Source organism: Sorex fumeus, unplaced genomic scaffold (assembly GCF_029834395.1).
Source record: "Sorex fumeus unplaced genomic scaffold, SorFum_2.1 ptg000001l, whole genome shotgun sequence".
Lineage (NCBI taxonomy): Eukaryota > Metazoa > Chordata > Mammalia > Eulipotyphla > Soricidae > Sorex > Sorex fumeus.
The window spans coordinates 3,672,027-3,684,555 of NW_026606058.1; the positions used below are offsets into that span (position 1 = coordinate 3,672,027).

The 12,529-nt window shown below is 59.6% G+C and overlaps 1 protein-coding gene across 1 annotated transcript; it reads right to left on the bottom strand.

Annotated features, from left to right (window-relative positions):
• Window positions 1-2,155: 2,155 nt before the first annotated feature.
• Window positions 2,156-12,230, bottom strand: FLG (filaggrin). The gene is made up of 3 exons (XM_056114251.1): window positions 12,093-12,230; window positions 11,104-11,341; window positions 2,156-10,839 (listed from the first exon to the last, which is right to left on the bottom strand). The coding sequence occupies exons 1-3, from the start codon at window positions 12,228-12,230 to the stop codon at window positions 2,156-2,158; spliced, it is 9,060 nt and encodes a 3,019-aa protein (XP_055970226.1).
• Window positions 12,231-12,529: the final 299 nt, after the last annotated feature.

A 12,529-nucleotide genomic window follows, 5' to 3' on the forward strand; every position in this document is an offset into this window, starting at 1 on the left:
AAATTCCTTCCTTTCATTTTAACCTATAGATTTGATAGATAATGAAATTCATTGATTTCATTGTCCAGAAGATATTCCATGTCAGTGACCTGATCTTTTCCCCCCTCCCCACAACACTCTCTCATTGGGCCACTTTGGTGCTCTGGGGCTACTCCTGGCTCCATCCAGGGGTCACACCTGGCATGCTGGGAATCAACCAGGCTTAGCCCCTGTACTGTTTTTACAGCCCTTGGACTCTGATGTTAATCACTCTCTTACTTCGGAAGGCTTTTCTACCCTAGCACCACACCTGGCAGTGCTTAGGTACTATTTATGACTATGATTTTTTAAATTCTGTAGCCTGTTAATTAGGCCTGACTTCTCTAGAGAAGTGCCTCAGATACAAATTCACAAGTATAGCTATATGGTTAGAGGTAAGATGATAAATTATGCCTCAGAAATAGTAAGACATTCTCTCCCTATTTGTGTCTCTGGTGGCCCACAAAACCTGCAGATTTGTTGTCTTAGAGATTTTTTTCAGCTGGACAATTTTGGCACTGCACTATAAGCAAGAAAGTAAGGTTCTGGGAGTTGGGGGAGCTTTCTAAAATGACTTGTGTAGACAGAGAGATAGAAGAATAGCTGGAGAGACAGAAGAATAGGTAAGACCTTGTCTTTTACATTGAAAACCAGATTCAGTCTACAGTGCCAGTGCCCCATATGGTCTTTGGAGTCCCACCAGGAGTGCTCCCTGAGCACAGAGCCAGGAGCAAACCCTGAGAACAACCAGGTGTGACTCCCAAACAAAATAAGTAAATGAATAAAGTGATTTTCTGTAGAGCAAAAGTACATGAAATACTGAGATCTGATTGTATTTGGACAAGAATAACTTGTGTTGTAGACTTCTACATAAAAAAGGGAACACTGATTTGACTCTAATGTAGATTCTGGTCTTATGAAGAAACTTGTATTACAGTTCTCATAGAAGATATTCTTTCTATGTAGTACAAACTGTTTTACATTTTGGCTCTGTTTATAATCTATCCATTTTCCTTAAAAAATTTGTAGGAATTTACTACCAAACAGCAAAGGTAATTTTATTTATAGTTTTACCTTTGTCAACTGGGGCTGGAGCGATAGCACAGCGGTAGGGCGTTTGCCTTACAAGCGGCCAACATGACCAACCCGAGTTCGATTCCTCCGCCCCTCTCGGAGAGCCCGGCAAGCTACCGAGACTATTTGATATGCCAAACACAGTAACAACAAAGTCTCCAATGGAGACATTACTGGGCCCGCTCTAGCAAATCGACGATCAACGGGAGGGCCTTTGTCAACTATTTCAGGAATTTAAACTATTTAGATGAACCCATTGGACATTATTTCTTATTAGCTCTTCAAGAGGAAGACAAATAGTGAAAAATCACTTTCCTAAACTCAATTTGACATGACTGCATAACCACATTATTTAAACCTAGGAAAACGATCATTAAACTACTGATGACTCAAGTAAGCCTATATTTTTTGGTAGGTAAATGTGTGGGAAATCATATTGGTGCAAAACATAGCATTGATATAATTCTTTTCATTGCAGGTTATCATATTGAAGTATGAAAAGTCTGAGTAGTAAATGTGTCCTAACGTGGCTAGAAGGAAGAAAATATTTGGGACCAAAAGAAAAATATTAATAGATGACAATTAAAATTAAATTTAATGATTTATTTTGAATTACAATGCAGTACATAGTTGATTTAATTATTAGGTTTTGTCAATAACAAAGAATACTAAAGATTTTCAAAAGGTTAAAAGAGGATAGGTATTAGCCATGATATTAATAAATCATCCCTAAAATTTACATTTTGGTTTTAGTCAAAATATGATGCATTTTAAAACTTTGAATAAAATCTGCCAGACTCAATAAGCACTAAAAAATGATCCAAATTTGGTGCTTTTCTCATCAATAAGTATAAAGATGCCTAAACCACATTTATTTTCCATACCTATAACACTAAAGAAAATGGTTACATGCTGCAGAATAAAATAAAACTACCACCAAAAGAAATGAAGAAAACAGAGAAAAAAAATAATGGGAAAATGATTAAGTCTAGGAAGGATAAGTTGTCAATTTCAGTGTACTGCGATTTCTGTAATTATTCGTTTCTGAATGTTATGCTTCCACTTAATCAGAGTAGTAGTATACTTCATACTGAGTAAATTCCAACTGTTTAGAATTCTCAGGAGAATCTAAGATTTGACTATGAGTAGAGGAATTATGAGAATACCTAACCCTGTGTTTCTGTGAAACTAAACCAACGTGGTCATCATTTGAGCCTGCCTGGCCATCTGAGTGCTGGGACTGGGCCTCGGCCTCACTATCCTGGCTGGTGCTGGAGGCGCGTTGCCGGCTGCCCTGGGCTGCAGAAGAACTGTGGCCCTGAGCAGTGCCCGTGTGCCTGGGGGAGTCTGCGGAGGACTGGTGGCGGCGGCCCTGAGCTTCCCTGGTGCCGGTGCCTGAGTGTGTGTGGGCAGAGTCGGCCTGCGTGCGTGTGGACGTCTGGCCATGCCGGGAGCCCGTGTGCCTGGAGCTGTCCGAGGCCGGACCGCGTGTGGAAGCGTGTTGGCTGGCGGAGGTGGAGCCAGACCTGCCAGCGGTGTGCGAGGACCCCTCTGAGGAGCCTTCGCTGTCGCTGGCCTGGTGGCTGGTGGTGGAAGCACGGGGTCTCTCGGTGCTGGAGCCCGCGGGCGACTGTCCACGGGCAGCGGCCTTGCGCCGGGAGCCGTCGGCAGCCTGCTCGTGCTGGCCGCCGTGTGCGCTGGTCCTGGCCTGCCCACTGTGCCCGCGAGAGGAGGTCTCGGCGTGTCGGGAGCCCGATCTCCTGGGGCTGTCTGTGGACTGTCCGCGCCCGGTGCCCTGTCCTCTGGCGGTGCCCGTGCCTGAGTGTCCCTGGGCAGCGTCAGTCTGGTGGCGCTGGGCTCTCTGTCCTCCCTGGGCCCCAGACTGCCTGGCGCTGTCGCCCGACTGGCGGTGGCCCTGGGAGGTGCGGCCCGAGGGCCTCTCGGACTGCTGGGAGTGGCCCTCGCTGTCGCTGTCCTGGCTGACGCTGGAGCCCCGGCTTCTGCTGGGCCTGGAGCTGTCTCTTGCCTGCTCGTGCTGGGAGCCGTGTCTCGTGCCCGTGCCGGCTCCAGAGTGGCCGTGGGCCGCCTCGGTGCGTCTCCCGCTGGACCCTGCCTGTCTGGTGCTGTCGGACACTTGCTGGTGGCGCGAGCCCTGTCTCCCGCTGGTCCTGGCCTTGGACTGGCCTTGTTCAGCTTCCTGGTCCTCGTGGGAGGAAATCAGGTAGAAGTGGGCCCCCGAGTGTCCGGACTGGTCGCGTGAGCGGCCCTGGGTGGCTTCGCGTTGGCCCTCGTGCGAGGTCCTGGGGCTTCTGTGGGCGCCCCGGGTCTGGCCATCTGCGTGCTGGGATGGGGCCTCGGCCTCGCTGTCCTGGCTGGCACTGGAGGCACGTTGCCGGACGCCCTGGGCCCCAGAGGAGCTGTGGCCCTGTGCGGTGCCCGCGTGCCTGGCGGAGTCTGCGGAGGACTGGTGGCGGCGGCCCTGAGCTTCCCTGGTGCCGGTGCCTGAGTGTGTGTGGGCCGAGTCGGCCTGCGTGCGTGTGGACGTCTGGCCTTGCCGGGAACCCGCGTGCCTGGAGCTGTCCGAGGCCTGGCTGCGCGTGGAAGCGTGTTGGCTGGCGGAGGTGGAGCCAGACCTGCCAGCAGTGTGCGAGGACTCCTCTGAGGAGCCTTCGCTGTCGCTGGCCTGCTGGCTGGCGGCGGAAGCACGGGGTCTCTCTGTGCTGGAGCCTGCGGGCGACTGTCCACGGGCAGCGGCCTTGCGCCGGGAGCCGTCGGCAGCCTGCTCGTTCTGGCCGCCGTGTGCGCTGGTTCTGGTCTGCCCACTGTGCCCGCGAGAGGAGGTCTCGGCGTGCCGGGAGCCCGATCTCCTGGGGCTGTCTGTGGACTGTCCGCGCCCGGTGCCCTGTCCTCTGGCGGTGCCCGTGCCTGAGTGTCCCTGGGCAGCATCAGTCTGGTGGCGCTGGGCTCTCTGTCCTCCCTGGGCCCCAGACTGCCTGGCGCTGTCGCCCGACTGGCGGTGGCCCTGGGAGGTGCGGCCCGAGGGCCTCTCGGACTGCTGGGAGTGGCCCTCGCTGTCGCTGTCCTGGCTGACGCTGGAGCCCCGGCTTCTGCTGGGCCTGGAGCTGTCTCTTGCCTGCTCGTGCTGGGAGCCGTGTCTCGTGCCCGTGCCGGCTCCAGAGTGGCCGTGGGCCGCCTCGGTGCGTCTCCCGCTGGACCCTGCCTGCCTGGTGCTGTCGGACTCTTGCTGGTGGCGCGAGCCCTGTCTCCCGCTGGTCCTGGCCTTGGACTGGCCTTGTTCAGCTTCCTGGTCCTCGTGGGAGGAAATCAGGTAGAAGTGGGCCCCCGAGTGTCCGGACTGGTCGCGTGAGCGGCCCTGGGTGGCTTCGCGTTGGCCCTCGTGCGAGGTCCTGGGGCTTCTGTGGGCGCCCCGGGTCTGGCCATCTGCGTGCTGGGATGGGGCCTCGGCCTCGCTGTCCTGGCTGGCACTGGAGGCACGTTGCCGGCCGCCCTGGGCCTCAGAGGAGCTGTGGCCCTGTGCGGTGCCCGCGTGCCTGGCGGAGTCTGCGGAGGACTGGTGGCGGCGGCCCTGAGCTTCCCTGGTGCCGGTGCCTGAGTGTGTGCGGGCAGAGTCGGCCTGCGTGCGTGTGGACGTCTGGCCTTGCCGGGAACCCGCGTGCCTGGAGCTGTCCGAGGCCTGGCTGCGCGTGGAAGCGTGTTGGCTGGCGGAGGTGGAGCCAGACCTGCCAGCAGTGTGCGAGGACTCCTCTGAGGAGCCTTCGCTGTCGCTGGCCTGCTGGCTGGCGGCGGAAGCACGGGGTCTCTCTGTGCTGGAGCCTGCGGGCGACTGTCCACGGGCAGCGGCCTTGCGCCGGGAGCCGTCGGCAGCCTGCTCGTTCTGGCCGCCGTGTGCGCTGGTTCTGGTCTGCCCGCTGTGCCCGCGAGAGGAGGTCTCGGCGTGCCGGGAGCCCGATCTCCTGGGGCTGTCTGTGGACTGTCCGCGCCCGGTGCCCTGTCCTCTGGCGGTGCCCGTGCCTGAGTGTCCCTGGGCAGCATCAGTCTGGTGGCGCTGGGCTCTCTGTCCTCCCTGGGCCCCAGACTGCCTGGCGCTGTCGCCCGACTGGCGGTGGCCCTGGGAGGTGCGGCCCGAGGGCCTCTCGGACTGCTGGGAGTGGCCCTCGCTGTCGCTGTCCTGGCTGACGCTGGAGCCCCGGCTTCTGCTGGGCCTGGAGCTGTCTCTTGCCTGCTCGTGCTGGGAGCCGTGTCTCGTGCCCGTGCCGGCTCCAGAGTGGCCGTGGGCCGCCTCGGTGCGTCTCCCGCTGGACCCTGCCTGCCTGGTGCTGTCGGACTCTTGCTGGTGGCGCGAGCCCTGTCTCCCGCTGGTCCTGGCCTTGGACTGGCCTTGTTCAGCTTCCTGGTCCTCGTGGGAGGAAATCAGGTAGAAGTGGGCCCCCGAGTGTCCGGACTGGTCGCGTGAGCGGCCCTGGGTGGCTTCGCGTTGGCCCTCGTGCGAGGTCCTGGGGCTTCTGTGGGCGCCCCGGGTCTGGCCATCTGCGTGCTGGGATGGGGCCTCGGCCTCGCTGTCCTGGCTGGCACTGGAGGCACGTTGCCGGCCGCCCTGGGCCTCAGAGGAGCTGTGGCCCTGTGCGGTGCCCGCGTGCCTGGCGGAGTCTGCGGAGGACTGGTGGCGGCGGCCCTGAGCTTCCCTGGTGCCGGTGCCTGAGTGTGTGCGGGCAGAGTCGGCCTGCGTGCGTGTGGACGTCTGGCCTTGCCGGGAACCCGCGTGCCTGGAGCTGTCCGAGGCCTGGCTGCGCGTGGAAGCGTGTTGGCTGGCGGAGGTGGAGCCAGACCTGCCAGCAGTGTGCGAGGACTCCTCTGAGGAGCCTTCGCTGTCGCTGGCCTGCTGGCTGGCGGCGGAAGCACGGGGTCTCTCTGTGCTGGAGCCTGCGGGCGACTGTCCACGGGCAGCGGCCTTGCGCCGGGAGCCGTCGGCAGCCTGCTCGTTCTGGCCGCCGTGTGCGCTGGTTCTGGTCTGCCCGCTGTGCCCGCGAGAGGAGGTCTCGGCGTGCCGGGAGCCCGATCTCCTGGGGCTGTCTGTGGACTGTCCGCGCCCGGTGCCCTGTCCTCTGGCGGTGCCCGTGCCTGAGTGTCCCTGGGCAGCATCAGTCTGGTGGCGCTGGGCTCTCTGTCCTCCCTGGGCCCCAGACTGCCTGGCGCTGTCGCCCGACTGGCGGTGGCCCTGGGAGGTGCGGCCCGAGGGCCTCTCGGACTGCTGGGAGTGGCCCTCGCTGTCGCTGTCCTGGCTGACGCTGGAGCCCCGGCTTCTGCTGGGCCTGGAGCTGTCTCTTGCCTGCTCGTGCTGGGAGCCGTGTCTCGTGCCCGTGCCGGCTCCAGAGTGGCCGTGGGCCGCCTCGGTGCGTCTCCCGCTGGACCCTGCCTGCCTGGTGCTGTCGGACTCTTGCTGGTGGCGCGAGCCCTGTCTCCCGCTGGTCCTGGCCTTGGACTGGCCTTGTTTAGCTTCCTGGTCCTCGTGGGAGGAAATCAGGTAGAAGTGGGCCCCCGAGTGTCCGGACTGGTCGCGTGAGTGGCCCTGGGTGGCTTCGCGTTGGCCCTCGTGCGAGGTCCTGGGGCTTCTGTGGGCGCCCCGGGTCTGGCCATCTGCGTGCTGGGATGGGGCCTCGGCCTCGCTGTCCTGGCTGGCACTGGAGGCACGTTGCCGGCCGCCCTGGGCCTCAGAGGAGCTGTGGCCCTGTGCGGTGCCCGCGTGCCTGGCGGAGTCTGCGGAGGACTGGTGGCGGCGGCCCTGAGCTTCCCTGGTGCCGGAGCCCGAGTGTGTGTGGGCAGAGTCGGCCTGCGTGCGTGTGGACATCTGGCCTTGCCGGGAACCCGCGTGCCTGGAGCTGTCCGAGGCCTGGCTGCGCGTGGAAGCGTGTTGGCTGGCGGAGGTGGAGCCAGACCTGCCAGCAGTGTGCGAGGACTCCTCTGAGGAGCCTTCGCTGTCGCTGGCCTGCTGGCTGGCGGCGGAAGCACGGGGCCTCTCAGTGCTGGAGCCCGCGGGCGACTGTCCACGGGCAGCGGTCTTGCGCCGGGAGCCGTCGGCAGCCTGCTCGTGCTGGCCGCCGTGTGCGCTGGTCCTGGTCTGCCCACTGTGTCCGCGAGAGGAGGTCTCGGCGTGCCGGGAGCCCGATCTCCTGGGGCTGTCTGTGGACTGTCCGCGCCCGGTGCCCTGTCCTCTGGCGGTGCCCGTGCCTGAGTGTCCCTGGGCAGCGTCAGTCTGGTGGCGCTGGGCTCTCTGTCCTCCCTGGGCCCCAGACTGCCTGGCGCTGTCGCCCGACTGGCGGTGGCCCTGGGAGGTGCGGCCCGAGGGCCTCTCGGACTGCTGGGAGTGGCCCTCGCTGTCGCTGTCCTGGCTGACGCTGGAGCCCCGGCTTCTGCTGGGCCTGGAGCTGTCTCTTGCCTGCTCGTGCTGGGAGCCGTGTCTCGTGCCCGTGCCGGCTCCAGAGTGGCCGTGGGCCGCCTCGGTGCGTCTCCCGCTGGACCCTGCCTGCCTGGTGCTGTCGGACTCCTGCTGGTGGCGCGAGCCCTGTCTCCCGCTGGTCCTGGCCTTGGACTGGCCTTGTTCAGCTTCCTGGTCCTCGTGGGAGGAAATCAGGTAGAAGTGGGCCCCCGAGTGTACGGACTGGTCGCGTGAGCGGCCCTGGGTGGCTTCGCGTTGGCCCTCGTGCGTGGTCCTGGGGCTTGTGTGGGTGCCCCGGGTCTGGCCATCGGCGTGCTGGGACGGGGCCTCGGCCTCGCTGTCCTGGCTGGCGCTGGAGCCGCGTTGCCGGCTGCCCTGGGCTGCAGAAGAACTGTGGCGCTGCGTGGTGCCCGCCTGCCTGGGGGGGTCTGCGGAGGGCTGGTGGCGGCGGCCCTGAGCTTCCCTGGTGCCGGAGCCCGAGTGTGTGTGGGCAGAGTCGGCCTGCGTGCGTGTGGACGTCTGGCCATGCCGGGAGCCCGCGTGCCTGGAGCTGTCCGAGGCCTGGCCGCGTGTGGAAGCGTGTTGGCTGGCGGAGGTGGAGCCAGAGCGGCCGGCGGTGTGCGAGGACTCGTCGGAGGAGGCTTCGCTGTCGCTGGCCTGGGGGCTAGCGGCAGAAGCGCGGGGTCTCTCTGTGCTGGAGCCCGCGGGCGACTGTCCACGGGCAGCGGCCTTGCGCCGGGAGCCGTCGGCAGCCTGCTCGTTCTGGCCGCCGTGTGCGCTGGTCCTGGTCTGCCCACTGTGTCCGCGAGAGGAGGTCTCGGCGTGCCGGGAGCCCGATCTCCTGGGGCTGTCTGTGGACTGTCCGCGCCCGGTGCCCTGTCCTCTGGCGGTGCCCGTGCCTGAGTGTCCCTGGGCAGCGTCAGTCTGGTGGCGCTGGGCTCTCTGTCCTCCCTGGGCCCCAGACTGCCTGGCGCTGTCGCCCGACTGGCGGTGGCCCTGGGAGGTGCGGCCCGAGGGCCTCTCGGACTGCTGGGAGTGGCCCTCGCTGTCGCTGTCCTGGCTGACGCTGGAGCCCCGGCTTCTGCTGGGCCTGGAGCTGTCTCTTGCCTGCTCGTGCTGGGAGCCGTGTCTCGTGCCCGTGTCGGCTCCAGAGTGGCCGTGGGCCGCCTCGGTGCGTCTCCCGCTGGACCCTGCCTGCCTGGTGCTGTCGGACTCTTGCTGGTGGCGCGAGCCCTGTCTCCCGCTGGTCCTGGCCTTGGACTGGCCTTGTTCAGCTTCCTGGTCCTCGTGGGAGGAAATCAGGTAGAAGTGGGCCCCCGAGTGTCCGGACTGGTCGCGTGAGCGGCCCTGGGTGGCTTCGCGTTGGCCCTCGTGCGAGGTCCTGGGGCTTCTGTGGGCGCCCCGGGTCTGGCCATCTGCGTGCTGGGATGGGGCCTCGGCCTCGCTGTCCTGGCTGGCACTGGAGGCACGTTGCCGGCCGCCCTGGGCCTCAGAGGAGCTGTGGCCCTGTGCGGTGCCCGCGTGCCTGGCGGAGTCTGCGGAGGACTGGTGGCGGCGGCCCTGAGCTTCCCTGGTGCCGGTGCCTGAGTGTGTGCGGGCAGAGTCGGCCTGCGTGCGTGTGGACGTCTGGCCTTGCCGGGAACCCGCGTGCCTGGAGCTGTCCGAGGCCTGGCTGCGCGTGGAAGCGTGTTGGCTGGCGGAGGTGGAGCCAGACCTGCCAGCAGTGTGCGAGGACTCCTCTGAGGAGCCTTCGCTGTCGCTGGCCTGCTGGCTGGCGGCGGAAGCACGGGGCCTCTCTGTGCTGGAGCCCGCGGGCGACTGTCCCTGGGCAGCGGTCTTGCGCCGGGAGTCGTCGGCAGCCTGCTCGTGCTGGCCGCCGTGTGCGCTGGTCCTGGTCTGCCCACTGTGTCCGCGAGAGGAGGTCTCGGCGTGCTGGGAGCCCGATCTCCTGGGGCTGTCTGTGGACTGTCCGCGCCCGGTGCCCTGTCCTCTGGCGGTGCCCATGCCTGAGTGTCCCTGGGCAGCGTCAGTCTGGTGGCGCTGGGCTCTCTGTCCTCCCTGGGCCCCAGACTGCCTGGCGCTGTCGCCCGACTGGCGGTGGCCCTGGGAGGTGCGGCCCGAGGGCCTCTCGGACTGCTGGGAGTGGCCCTCGCTGTCGCTGTCCTGGCTGACGCTGGAGCCCCGGCTTCTGCTGGGCCTGGAGCTGTCTCTTGCCTGCTCGTGCTGGGAGCCGTGTCTCGTGCCCGTGCCGGCTCCAGAGTGGCCGTGGGCCGCCTCGGTGCGTCTCCCGCTGGACCCTGCCTGCCTGGTGCTGTCGGACTCCTGCTGGTGGCGCGAGCCCTGTCTCCCGCTGCTCCTGGCCTTGGACTGGCCTTGTTCAGCTTCCTGGTCCTCGTGGGAGGAAATCAGGTAGAAGTGGGCCCCCGAGTGTCCGGTCTGGTCGCGTGAGCGGCCCTGGGTGGCTTCGCGTTGGCCCTCGTGCGTGGTCCTGGGGCTTGTGTGGGTGCCCCGGGTCTGGCCATCGGCGTGCTGGGACGGGGCCTCGGCCTCGCTGTCCTGGCTGTCGCTGGAGTCACGTTGCCGGCTGCCCTGGGCTGCAGAAGAACTGTGGCGCTGCGTGGTGCCCGCCTGCCTGGGGGAGTCTGCGGAGGGCTGGTGGCGGCGGCCCTGAGCTTCCCTGGTGCCGGAGCCCGAGTGTGTGTGGGTAGAGTCGGCCTGCGTGCGTGTGGACGTCTGGCCATGCCGGGAGCCCGCGTGCCTGGAGCTGTCCGAGGCCTGGCCGCGTGTGGAAGCGTGTTGGCTGGCGGAGGTGGAGCCAGAGCGGCCGGCGGTGTGCGAGGACTCGTCGGAGGAGGCTTCGCTGTCGCTGGCCTGGGGGCTAGCGGCAGAAGCGCGGGGTCTCTCTGTGCTGGAGCCCGCGGGCGACTGTCCACGGGCAGCGGCCTTGCGCCGGGAGCCGTCGGCAGCCTGCTCGTGCTGGCCGCCGTGTGCGCTGGTCCTGGTCTGCCCACTGTGTCCGCGAGAGGAGGTCTCGGCGTGCCGGGAGCCCGATCTCCTGGGGCTGTCTGTGGACTGTCCGCGCCCGGTGCCCTGTCCTCTGGTGGTGCCGGTAACTGAGTGTTTCTGCGCAGCTTCAGTCTTTTTGTCCTGGCCTCTGTGCGATGTCTTATCTGTCTCTTGGGAGAACAATGATTCTGCTCTTTCTGAGTTCCATTCTTCCTCGCTGTTGTAACTGGAATCTGATCCTTGAATTTCCTGATTAATCAGTGTCTCATTTCTTGTAATTTCTATTTCTGAGTCATATTTTTCTTTTCTCTGTTTCATTTTCCTTTTAGGACTTCCGCTGGATTTATTCCTTCTCTCCTTTCTTTCGATGGAGCTTGAAGGCTCCCGTTGTCTCTCCCGTGCATTTTTATGTTCTTTTTCACTTCGGTGTTTATTTCCCAGTGGAAATTCATACTCACTGCTGTCTCGCCTTTTATCGCTCCGTTTCCCTTTTCCTGTTTCACTCTTAGATGCCCCATGTCTTCTCTTTGTTTCACTTCTTCTTGAATTACTTGAGTGTCTTCTGGGTATTTCTTCTTCTTGTATTTCGTCTTCTTCATCTTGAATAGTATCCCTATATCTTTTCTTTTTCTTATCTAGTGTTTCAAAATTCTGTTTCCTTGTTGAATCATAGTATGCTTGTGCCAACTTGAATACCATTAGAAAAAATTCTGTGAAATTTATTTCATTGTTGTGGTCTATATCTAGGATATGCATGAAGACGTCCGCGGTGTCTGGGTCGTCTGGATTCTGTTTTGCAACAAAGGAGGAAGAAATTACAGAGTTTTAGTCACTTTTTGTATTATTCACAAAAATTTATCTTTAAAGAATTTTTTTTATTGTTGTTGCTTTTGTGTGTCACGTGAAACACTTCGGGGGCTGCTCGTAGCTTAGCCTGGACTTAGAGTACAGCACTTTTCTACTGAAAAGTTGACCATTTTAAGTGTGTGTACTTGAACCACTCTTAAATTGATGTTCTTATGAGGGTGGTGCTATAGTATAGCCTGTAGGGCATTTGCCTTGCATAGGATAAATAGGTTGGATCTGCGGCTCCCCATATCGTACCGTATCTTGCCAGGTTAAGCCGAGACCTCAGAGTCTAGACTAAGACCTGAGCAGTTGGGCATGACCCCCAAATAGAAAGAAAGTATGTCCTTGTAGGTTTTGAATTCATGGGAATTTTTTAGAATGACGTAATTAAGTTTTTGTTTCTTTGCCCTTAAACATTTGTGTCAAGAATATATACATATATTTCTCTATTATTTGTCTTTCTTGTTCCATGGACCTGTGTGTATTGTATGTATAAATTATCATGAAGACATTATAAATGATTTGTTTTTAAATAAAATTAATTTCCACTCCAGGGGCAAATAAAATTTTAAATAATTTTAAATAACATTATTTTCTTCTCTAGAAGTATTAATTTAAAATGATGTGTTTTGAGGTAACTGATGCAGAATATGTAAGCTTTTCCATTTATTCCTCATAAATGTTCTTTTACCTTCAAGATAGGCCGAAACTCTACTTCCAGCAGCTCCTTCAGTTCCTTTTCGTTCAATGATTCAGTATCCTTATATTTTTTTGAATATTGATGGAATAAGTTGATGATTGAAATAATGTTGTCAAGAAGACTAGCCATTGCTGGGAGTTAGATGAATCTAGAAAAAGGAAATAGTAATGTGTATTTTATATTATCTTTTTTTCTGCTTGTATCAATTATTATTTTTAAATTTTGAATTTTAAAAGGATTCCCATACATAGTACATAACAATTGAAATGGCATTTGCATGATGCAGTAGTTGATCTCTTCCTTTCTTCCTTCCTTTCTTTTTTGCTTTCTTTCTTTCTTTCTTTCTTTCTTTCTTTCTTTCTTTCTTCTTTTTTTCCTGGTTTTTGAGCCACACCTGGTGATGTTCAGTGTTACTCCTGGCTCTGCAC